The sequence below is a fragment of the Accipiter gentilis genome, chromosome 6 (genome assembly GCF_929443795.1).
Source record: "Accipiter gentilis chromosome 6, bAccGen1.1, whole genome shotgun sequence".
Taxonomy (NCBI): domain Eukaryota; kingdom Metazoa; phylum Chordata; class Aves; order Accipitriformes; family Accipitridae; genus Astur; species Astur gentilis.
In genome coordinates, this window is record NC_064885.1 from 21,009,391 (window position 1) to 21,021,386 (window position 11,996).

Below are 11,996 nucleotides of genomic sequence, written 5' to 3' on the forward strand. Positions count from 1 at the left end.
AGCTAACAGCATATCACATTGGCCATGAGACATTCATCCTGTGACAATTTCTAGCAGGTATAGACCTGGGCAAAATTTGAATGAATAACCTACATGTGAAAGGCCCTGTATCATGGTCAGTGAGACATTCTGCTGCCAGAAACTGTGGACTTAGTGATCCAGGACTAAATTAAACAGAAACAGTCCAATGAATGTCCGATTTTACTCATTCATCCAAATATATTACGATATTACAGCACTGAGGAGAGATATACTGTGGTTGAGATAATTGTGACTGTTAATTTTCAGCCTTGTTGCTAAAGGTCATTCCTCTGGAAATGATTACAAAGATGTAGGAAAGCATTATTTGAAAGACAATTACCTTTATTTAACTCCAGACTGAAAGTCAAAGTAATTTATGATATTTGTAACTGTTTGATGTTATTTCTATAAAATGTGTTTCCTTCCATAAACAGGAACAAAATACATTCACATAGCAGTGTCAAAGAATTATTGAAAATCTGGCTTGGTTCTTCTTTTTAGAAAAACATAACAGCATAATAGTGTGATGATGATCTGGGTAGCTTTCTGGTCAATTTTAGTTTTTCTTCTTAAATATCTGATGGCACACCTGGTCTTCACATGTCAGTTCCTACAGTAGTAAAACAATTAGTAAGTATATAGTGGTAAAAGTTTGTTTTGCATACAGATCCCACCAGAAATTACAGCAGCTGAGCCACTACATTAAAAAGATACACTTATGAAAAAGAGAACAGAAAGAATATTGTATTTTATGTAATCAATCACTAGGCACACATCACATGTTGCAATACTTAGATTTTGACACTTGAATTGAGCTCTAAGAAGAATAAACATGAAAAATGCATAAAAATTGCTCTTTAATGCAGGGCTTTTTCATGCTCTGTTGTTGAAAAAATGTACTGTTATAGTTTATAATTCACATGTTACCTCATAATTCCTAAGAAGCAATGAAACAAGGAAATTAAAGAAACAAAAATGGAGGCTGCTTTAAAAAGATGAGACCATGTGCTTCAGAGATGTGCCCTGCTATTTTTCAAGGGCCAGAACAATACACTGTTTTTGCCCAGTGTTGCAGCTGATCTCTTAAAGGTTGTCACACCTGCACATTGCAATGCAGTCGGTTTGGTTAGTCTTCTGATAAAGCCAGCCTTCCTGTGCCAAATAAGACTTTGAAGTGAGCTGAAACTGGCTTTTTGGCCAGCAATTGGCCAAACTCACAACAGAGTTTCTGAAGACAAGCCTGAGAATCATGGTGCCAGCATGTAGAACCTTTGTTAGGTAAGTTTTTGAATATGTGTTAAAATAGAGTTGAAAAAGTGTACTGGACAGTTGGATTTTATTTAGGTGGCAGAGAGTGTTGTTTTAATTCATAACTCTGACTTTTCAAGCATACAGACTTGAGGCAATGTGGCTGACTATATCAACTATCTATAGGGTAAACTTGTGAAGGAGTAGATATCTGGATGCAAATCATGAGATAGAACAATGAGCTCTTCTCCATAATCTTTCTGCACCCACCTATTGCACCATCCAACATTATCATGCCCATTTCTTGATTGGTCTCCCAAGAAACTCTGGAATCATTTTCATTATGTATCTATTATTTTGAAATATTTCTGGACTTCACTGCTTGCTTATTTCCTGCACAGACTCTTCTGGCCTCACCTCATTTATCTTTGGGCTTCAGCTTACTAACACAGATGTTTGAATGTTTTGACTTTTTAATTGTACTAGCAGAAAATAATTGCAGTGTTGGTCGTTTGCAGGATGCACTTGAGTATCCAGAGGTTTCTGATTTGTATTACAGCATCGTATGCTAAAATTTCATAGTGCCTTTTTCAGAACAAAAATTAATATTTTTCTTTCTGTCCCAATGCAATCTGTCCCGCGCTTGTTTGATTTTTGTTTATTTGGGATTTTTTCCTACCAGTGATTATAATAATAACAAAATGATGTTAGAGGTGCAATGAAACAAGAAGGGTTAATAACTGGAGGGCAGTGGACTGGAGCAAAAAAGCCTATTGCAGGCTTATGACTTAATTGGGAGCACGTGGAAAGAAATTGAGCATTCCTGAGTCGTAGCAGAGCAGGGATTTACTTAGAGTTCAGAGATCAGAGCTGTCTAAATAAAGATGGTTCTAACTAGAACAAGTAACAAATCTTTTGAAATGGAAAAACTTTTCTTGTTGCAGTCTCAGTAGCGTGCTATGTATCTGTATAGCAGCCCTTACCAGATGCAGTAGGTCTCCTTCAAGCCAGTGCTTCCAGCCTCTGTTTTTCTTTTCACCTTTCTGAACACATACCAGTTTGTCACCATCCCACGTCACTAGTGTCTGCATGAATCAGATAATTAATTCAGATATTTTAAAAAGAAGTTTATAAATACATGAAAACAAGCTCAACCAAACAATGGGAAGACACAACTACAGTTGCTTCCTACCATTTCCCATCTTCCTCCTAAAAAAACGCCCGAACAACCATTCAACCAAAACCTGAAAGTATTCAAGATGACAAGAGCGTTTTGATGTGAAGCTTTTACAGTGCTTTGTTATCATTTCCATGTATTTCTTCACATACACGAATATAATGTTCATATTAACTAGTGACTTGCCACGGAATTAAAAGAGTCTTGTGCAATGTATGCAAACTGTATTTTTCATTTCTTTCTGTCTACAGCCATTAATAAAAAGATTATAAGGTTTCATGAGTGAAGGGGCTTACACCAACTAATGCAGTGCTCTGCATAAACTCTGTCACTGGAATATGTCCCACCCAGTGCTCACTGGAGGAAGTGATAGGAAGCAAATGTAGAGCTACGGATATTCAAGATACTGGGAAAAAAAAGGGTCGTATTATTTGATGGCTTGCAAGACTGATTAAGAAATAATTTGAAGAAATCATAGGAATTACACTGCACAAAGTTAGCTTGAGAATGAAAAATGATCCACAGTGCATAAACAATGTCTTCTGTTAAATTTGTGCCACTTCAGTGAAGGTTGATGTGAATTTAAATGTAAACATGTCCTTTATGCTGCCAATTTCCTGTGGCAATTGCCAAAACAAACCAGGTCTTGTTGACAGTGAGCTTTGATCTCAGCTTCTCAGAGTTTGGCGACAAGTTCTGAAACCTTCTTTATTGAGAAGATACTGATGGAAAAGACAGCATATATTAGAAGAGCAAGAGAACTGAGAGCTAAGAGAAAGAACAAAACTGTGGTAATTGGCAGAAGAGTTAATTGGTAGATTCAGTGAATGATGACAATGACACAGGTGATGCAAGAGTAGCAAGTCAATGGCAGATCTGCTGGCTTTTCTACCTTTGAAAATATTGCTTAAGTTTTTAGGGGTGAGAAGAGAGTCAAACAGAAGCGGTATGGATACAGAAACATGAAGCTGAATTCAGTAAGTGAATTTAATCAGTGCTCATATATATTCTTTCACTCACTGACTTCCCTGATACAGTCTTGTTTGAATGCCTCGCAGGAACAGACTTACTAGTAGATTCTGTGTGTCACAGAATGTAGGGAGGGCACGGGCTAACACACAATGTGTTCCTTGATTCAAATGTTACTTGTCCATGTAGGTCACTGAAAGGTGTCTGAACCTATGCCCACAGTTTCCTAGAGGTATTTTGAGCTCAAGTTACTCCTATAATCCTAAGGATATTGAAGCATGCACTGCTGGGCCTCCTTACCTGTCTACCATTCAGAACTGAAAATTTACATTGACATAGAGGAAGTCCTAAATACAAAGGGATGAATTTAAAGTTTCATTAAGGAAGATAACACTGGTAAAAATACATTTTTCCTACTTACTAAATACATAATGGTGTATCATAGAAAAGTTGGAAAAATTCCCTACTAGAAAAAAACCACATGTAATAATGACTGTCCTCACATATCTGAATAACCATCCTGATTTGCATTTATAATAAATGCTTGTTTCAGGAAAGAAAACTGTGTCAAGGTGCAAATTACTTCTGCTTTTTTTTATCCTCTCCTGTCTGTAAAATATGAGGGTTTTTTACTTATTCAGCTGATTTTTCTAACTGCTCACTTCTGGTGCTGACTGTGGTGTGAACAGATATCAGGTAGCAAATTTTTACCTTTACCACTCGGTTATCCAGTCCCTTGGTATGTTCTTCAAACTCCACTCCCACAGTGTAATCCAGTTCATAGTTTCTGAAAGTACTGATTGTTTTTGTTTTAAAATTATTTCCGTCTTGAATAATCTCCTTTGTTTGTTTCAAGTGTTTTGCAATCTTACGAGTCGCAAAATCAATATCTGCCAAAAAACAGAAGAGAGTATCACAATGAAAATTCCAATATTTTTACCAAAAATAAAAACCTACAGCACTTATATTTACACATAGTAAAAAATCATAGTTCCACAAATGAGGATTTTACCTGCAACATTTGGGAGAGAAAAAGATAATTTCAAATAAAAATAATCTCGTGTTTGCAAGTAGACTTTCAATTTGAGGATCGTCCACTGAATTTATATTTATTAACAGGCTATCTGTGGGAATGTTGTGAGCAAAGCTACAAGATACAACCAGTAGTGAATAGATGCTGGCATGTTAAATCACCCGAATCTCTGTTTTTGGGAGAATGTGAAACAACAGGAGCTATTAAGACTGACCGTTGGCCTCACTCACACACAAAGCAGTGCTGTTATCATCTTCTGCTTGGGAGCCCTTTTTTAAGCATGCAGTGTAAATCATGTAGCTCTTAGGCATACCAGAGTACTGGTTTGTGTCCTGCAGGGTTACAAATGTTGGCCATCCCCAAAAGAAGCATCTCAGACTAATATTCCCTTTCAGAAAATAAACATGTTAGAATGAGTATGTAATCAAGGGGATTTTTGGCACGTTACTTCTATGATGAACCTGTAGTCTGTGGGAGTATACAAGAAGTTAATTAATTTAAAAATAATGAAAATTATACTAATGAATAAAAAAGAAACAAATAAAAGCCTGACATCCGCTATTGTTAGACAGCAGACACAGAAATAAAACATAATTTATTTGGGAAAGGGAGACAAATTCAAAGTCAGCAGTCAAGAAAGTGTCAAACTACAGCATTTGACACTTCCTGGTTTATAGTCTTTCAACATTTTATGCAATACTGATCTCCTTAACACCCTCTTTTTGTTCATGATGAAGACTAACATTATAATGTAAAAAACTGCTTGGAACTGAATGCATTGAAAGTTACCAAAAGCAGAATATGTATATTACTATGATGACAGTTTGCCCCAGACAATCCACCTAATGCCACCTGCGTTACCATCTGCAATAAATATTTCTGCCCAGCTGGCAGTGACTCTTCTTATGGTGCTGTATAAATGAAATAATCTCACATGTTTCTGCAAGAGAATGAAAAAATAGTTTTGATTTGTTAGCCATCCTTTAGTGGTTTTGCATGTGAGTTAATCATTGTCAGCTCAGCAAAGCCACATACTAATGGAGCCTTTTTTCTTTTGGTGGATTCATTATACTACTTGTGAAGTATTAATGGAGTTGAGTAAGAGGATTGGCTTGAAAAAAAATTGTGACTTTTTAACATGGGGACTAATGTTCTCGTTCAGTATTTATATTCAAGAGTTCTTGGGTATATTTTATCTGCTGTGGTAGATTAAAGATATCACTGGGTCTGGTTTATAGCCAAGTAACATAAAATTTAGTTGTCTCTGAGGAAAAAAGTGTCTAGACTTCTAAAGAAATGCTATTTCTGTCTAGTATATTAGTCTTGTAGCTCCTGGAGAAAAATCAGGGGAGGTTTTATTAAAGCATGTTTTTCATAACTGCATTTTGAACACTACAACCAATAAAAATGATATATTGTTCTATTACAGTAGATTAAAATACTTTGTAACATGTTTATGATAAAATCAAAGGTTCTGGCTTAAAGGGCAAAACTATTCCTTAATTAAAGTATAGAAATGCTTATACATTAATTAAAAGGATGGATGAATTTAAAAAAACCAAAAATCTCAGTGTGCTTTGAACCTGAACACTTTAATACTTCAAATATCGACCACATGTAAAATTGTGAGAAACAGAGCAGAAGAATATCTTTTCACCCTTTCCATGTAATTTCTTTCCATTCTGAGAATCACTTATAGCCTTATGTACCTTTGCATTGGTTTTGGTTTTTTTGCTATTACATTGGCACTTTTTAATTAGTATAACTCATAGTACATATGGGATATATACACAAAAATCCATGATGCGCTTATGAAAGGTTAGATCCAGACAACTGGTGCGAATACCTCCAGACAACTGGTGCAAATACCTCCTTCACCCCAACCAGTCGCTGGTATTCCTATTGGGAAAGTAGTTTCAAAATTTTATCAGAAATTTGAGTACCTATCTAGTACAGTCTGTGCAGCGTAGGCAATGAATCAAAGTATTTCCCAGGAAAAATACATCTATATTGCATTCTTTATTTTAATACAGTCTTCCTCTTGCTTTGTTTCAGGCTATTAAGTGGGTCAAGTTCTTTTATTGTTCTTTACATGAACTGTTACTACCTTTTTTTAAGCAGGCTTCCCAGTATTGGATGCCTGTAGTCCAAACCCGACTGTAGAATGAATCCATCCATTTTTCTCCCAGTTTCCGTGGGGATACATAAGACCAGAAAAGGATCAAAAATCCACTTGATTGAGTGGATAAAGTCATAATTTATCCACTGATTGAAATGGTTCTAAGGATGTCACTGATATGCAGTGAGGAACTGCTGTAGACCAGTTCATGCTAGCATTTATGGTACAGAAAGAATTATAAAACTGGAAAATGTATTACTTACTTATTATAAAAGGATCAGAATATAAGGATGATAATAATTAAAGTTTATTTTAAAGCTGATAAAATTTGTATTATGATGGTTAGACACTAAATTCTTATTGAATTTGAGTTAACATCACAGTTTAAATTCTACAGTGGGTAAATTAAAATTCAAAGAAATGCATGTTATTAACAACTGGTATCCTTTTCCCTAACAAGCACAAGTGAAATGTTATATCAACTGAAATAATACAAGAATTTCATCCACAGATACCCTGGAAGGGAAGAAAGGAACAATAATGAGATGGCCACTACAACCAAGATATCACCATGATTACAAATCCTTTTGGAAAGGAAATAAGTGCACCACAAGTGTTTAATTTGCATCCTAAAAAAAAAAGGAATTAACCTTGAAGTAAAGAGATCTTTATCAAGATAATTATCAAAAGACAAAGCAAGGCAGGATGACCATCAGTGACTGGTGGTCAGAGAAAAACCCCGCTAAATTAGGCCATGCCCTGGAGCAAATTGCTGAGACAGGACCGAAGCACAGCCAAAGCAGAGAGAATTGGGCTTAGAGGCAAGAATTGTATGTAAGATCAGAAGCTGAGGCAGGCAGTGAGAGAAGCCTGAGGTAGTCGCAGATGGCCTGGAATAGTCAATTTGTAACAGCTAGGAGTTGACTTAAGTACCATCCAGACCAACAGGCCCCGTGGTTCACTTGCAGTTGGCATATTTAATGCTGAAATCACATTTCAGTGGCATATAAAGTAGTAATTATTCTTTATGCATAACTGTCAAACCCCAGCACTGAGATCACTTCAGTTAGTGTGTATGTTTCTCCTGAAATTCATGATATTAGCTTAACCATTCTTATTTTTTAAAAATTATTTCTTTTTGTACCTCACAGAGGTATATGTATAGTATTTACAGACTTTCCTAATATTATTGAGCTTTTGTCCTGAAATGCAAAGGTTAAAAACTATGAACTGTGAAACTTCCCTTTCTTTCTTAAGAGAGTTGAAGCTTTGAGGAAATTATAGCTATTTTCAATTGTTATTGAATAATGATGAGAGTTTATGTGATTTTTGCGTATTTCTTCTATTTCAATCTGAACAGCAAAACAAGTCAGGTTTAAGATTCTTTGATGAGATTAAGACTAGTAGAAAATCAGATTAAGCATCAAATTTTTCATCTCAGTTAAGGATTTTGTGGTAGTTATCCGTAAGTCAGTCACTAGTATATTGAGAATTATTTGGACATTTTTAGATTTAATTACTTGATTAACTTCCTTGTGTTAGAATCTTCTTCTTAACAAATACATTATCTTACGTTGTGGAAGATGGCTATACACTGTACTCATTGATTTTTTAACCACCGAATTGTTTTTATTATCTACATCTTTACAAATCAGTATTTCGGAATCTGAGCAAACAAGTTCTTTAGATCTCCATTAACTTGACACAACACCTTTGGAACAAAGCACAAGAAGCCACAAGTCTGATCTTGACTTCTGATGAAAAGTGCAAGGTACTTTGACCTGAAAAACCATCAGCATCACTCTTTATCAGCATCACTGTTATAGTGGTGACAGCTACTGTAGAAAGGCAGAGAAATAAGAAGAGCAAATGCTGCACAGCAGATAGAAATCAGTGACCACTAGATAGAAAACAATGAGACATCTGGGAATAAGTGCATAGACACCTAGTTAGACTCCTGAGGGGTATCCACTGTAAGCATAAAAATAAAATACAGGGTTGATTTTTGCCACAAGCAAAAATGATTATGATTCAGCGCCAGACAGAATTCTCCAATCTAGGTCCTATTAGACAATGCTAATGACTACTTTTCTTGTGTAAGTTTTATAGACATCATGTGTTGTAAGAAAAATAACTGTCCTTTATGCTCTTTATCTGTGATGTAGTAGAGCTGGGAGAAGATTCCGGATTCTAAAGCATACACATCTCATGCATGTATAAATTTGAGTCCCATATTTTTGTTGGTTTTGGAATGCAGCTACGTTAGTGCAGTAGTGGAAAGTTGGTAAATGTTCTTTCAATGCCAATCCAGAGTGTACTGAAGAAATTCTTGAGGAATGTTGATGTCTTCTATTATTTCTTCTTTTCAGCCAATTAAAGATCTACTTCTTTGCTAAATGAAGTAGAGGAAGGATTTCCTGCACACTACTTGCATAAACATAATGACCTGGAGAAAAGTTTGTGCCTTAATGAGAACAAAAATGCTTGAAATGCAATTTATATTGAAAATAATAGATGCAGCAAAAGAAACAGTTTCTCTCATAAAATTATCTCCAGTCATTACAAAAATTGAGTCTGTCAGTGTGGAGAAAAATAAATCTACAAACAACATAAACTTGATCTTAATATAAACTGACAAGGATATGCTGACATTCAGTTAACAGTGTTTTGGTGTTCTAGCATCTACAAAGAGTATGATTAATATCCTACACAATAGATACAAAAACCGTAGCTGTCAGGCTTCTTATGATAAAGAAGATAAGAAAGCAGTAAGTGAAAGTCGCCTAAAGAGCAGAACATCTCTTTTGCATATACACGTATACTGTTGTCGTCAATGGTGGTCGTAGCAAAATGAAATATGTTCAAGAAATTCTGTGACCTAAATCGCCTTGCTGTGTAACGATGATTCCCACAAAAATTGTCAGAGACAGCTGCCCATTTATCTTTAAATGTTTTTAAAGGCTTTTATCACTTTTACCATGTAACTGGTACATATAATGTCTACTAGTTCAAAGTTCTAATTAAGTACTAAATACTGTTGTTGCTTTAGTGATATAGAAGATCCTATTCCTCTTTAGCAGAGCCAACGAAGTTGTGGCTTTACTGTTACAATACATATATACAAGGAATAAAAAAAAGCTTCTGTACCTGAAAGCCTGTTGGTTTTTTGCCCTTATCTGTATCTGTTTTTCATTTATCTAAATAAAGACTAATATCTTTGGCTACAAGTCTTCTTTTGCTTATATACTTAGATCATTGTAATTATAAGTACAATTACTTCATTTTTAATGTGATTGGCAGAAACCCTTATGCCACAACGCACATTACAGAAGTAGTCTTATTAATTTTTAGAAAGATTTTACTTATAATTGAAACATTTTATCTCTATACAGTTAGTATTTTTTTCATTTACCTAAAGCAACCATGTAGCCTTCAAAGTTTTCATTAGCTTCCATTTCCCACGTCCCATTGTAATCAGCAGGCATGGTGGCAAGAGCTTAAAACCAATTTCAGATCAAAAGGTGATGCTGGAAACAGGATCTGCTAAGAGAATGTTTTATACACTTTGTCATATTTTTTTTTATAAGGTTTATGGTTTTCTAGATAATAAAGTTTAAGGGTCAGTGAGATAACCCTAGAAAACTTTGCCTTCATTAACAAAGTTCAGTTAACAGCTGGCAGACAAGGAACACTTTCTGAAATATGTGGTAACACAGGATATGACTTTACAGTGACCTTTGTAAAGAACTACTAGCTATTATGGGTTACCTTTGAAATATATTGAACATAGTGGCAAATTGTACAACCGAGTTAAAGTTTCCAAGGTGAATTTTCTTTTTCAGTTCCTATCTGTGTGTCACATTTCGCTATGAAGAACAAGTCTTACAGAGCTGACACATCCAGAACTCCAATTTAAAATTGATGGAAGTCTTGAATGTGCAACAAATCCAAAGCAGGGCAGAAAAAGGAATATTTCTGTTGAAAATGTTTTTGTTTTCCTTTGATTTTCAAAATATCTATATACCAATAGCTGCACTTACACCAACTGCACTTCCTTTTTCTTTTGTTTTAATTTAACGGTAAGTTTAGCAAATGTAAAGTAAATAGAAATCAATCATAATTAGTATGAAACCTACCTTAAAAATGATTTTTTTAATTACTCTGAAACACAGCAGTTTGTGTTACAAATTTTGAAGTTATCAGGATTCCAAAACTCCTTCCTTTTCTTTCTCTCTTTATTTAAATGGGAATATTACTAAAAATTTTACTCGAAAAATATTAACGTCTAGAATGCCAACTCAGAAATAAGTAAATCGAACTGTTACTGATTTTCCAATGTTTTCTTGTATGCTTTCACTTTGTTAAAATTAAATGTAAAGTTCGACAAATGCTAAAAAATTATACAGGGATTAAAAAAGAAAAAACTAAATAATAGATGAGAGTTTCTGGGAGCTAAGTTCTTAAAATGACTTTGTGTGATAACTAAGAGCTAATTTAAGAAAAGGAAAAGATGTATCTTGATCTATACTTGCAGGACATACAAAGAGGGTTTTTCAATAGGCATCGGAGAAAGGCTCAAGGAACGGCAGTGACTGAAAGTTGAAGTTAGGTGAATTCCTGTATGAATGCATTCTTAACTGAGTAGTAGAGTTTCTGTATAGACTAGTTTTCCCATGATAATTGGTAATCACTGTTTGAAATCCTTAATTAGGCGGAGACTGCCTTTCTAAAATATAAGTTCCTTTTCAAGCATAATTTATTGGCCTGAACACTTCTACTTGTTATTGCTTTCATTATAAGAATTTCTAGATGAAACATTATGAGTGATGTTATGTTGAAAGTGAAATTTGAAAAAAATCTTTCTGCTTAAAACATTGTTCTGTAGTGATATTATGTAATATTTAGGCAACATGTTTGATGTTTACATACATTTGTGTACTTTCTTTCTTAGCCTCCACATTGCATCAACATTAATAAATACATTTGTCCTAGTTTCAGTTGACATAGAGTTAACTGTCTTCCTAAGCTGGTACAGTGCTATTTTTTGAGTTCAGTATGCGAAGAATGTTGATAACACGGATGTTTTCAGTTGTTGCTAAGTAGTGTTTAGACTAAAGTCAAGGATTTTTCAGCTTCTCATGTCCAGCCAGCGAGAAAGCTGGAGGGACACAAGAAGTTGGCACAGGACACAGCCAGGAAAGCTGACCCAAACTGGCCAACGGGGTATTCCATACCCATCTAGTATAGGAACTGGGAAGTGGGGGTGGGGAATCGCCGCTCGGGGACTGGCGGGGTGTCGGTCGGCGGGTGGTGAGCAATTGCCCTGCGCATCATTTGTACATTCCAATCCTTTTATTACTACTGTTTTCATTTTATTAGTGTTATCATTATCATTATTAGTTTCTTCTTTTCTGTTCTATTAAACCATT

At 35.1% G+C, this 11,996-nt stretch overlaps 1 protein-coding gene across 1 annotated transcript; it reads right to left on the reverse strand.

Annotated features, from left to right (window-relative positions):
- Nucleotides 1-554: 554 nt before the first annotated feature.
- RBP2 (retinol binding protein 2) lies at nt 555-10,052 on the reverse strand. The gene is made up of 4 exons (XM_049803705.1): nt 9,980-10,052; nt 4,127-4,305; nt 2,253-2,354; nt 555-631 (listed from the first exon to the last, which is right to left on the reverse strand). Exons 1-4 carry the CDS (start codon nt 10,050-10,052, stop codon nt 578-580), a joined length of 408 nt encoding a protein of 135 aa, XP_049659662.1. The 3' UTR covers nt 555-577.
- Nucleotides 10,053-11,996: the final 1,944 nt, after the last annotated feature.

What these genes read in the sequence shown, in the direction of transcription:
- RBP2 (XM_049803705.1), bottom strand. Translation starts at nt 10,052, where the DNA reads ATGCCTGCTGATTACAATGGGACGTGGGAAATGGAAGCTAATGAAAAC. An exon ending in AGGCTACATGGTTGCTTTAG is followed by an intron (nt 4,306 to 9,979) that starts GTAAATGAAAAA and finishes GTTTTTTGGCAG; the next exon opens with ATATTGATTTTGCGACTCGT. An exon ending in TGGATAACCGAGTGGTAAAG is followed by an intron (nt 2,355 to 4,126) that starts GTAAAAATTTGC and finishes TGATTCATGCAG; the next exon opens with ACACTAGTGACGTGGGATGG.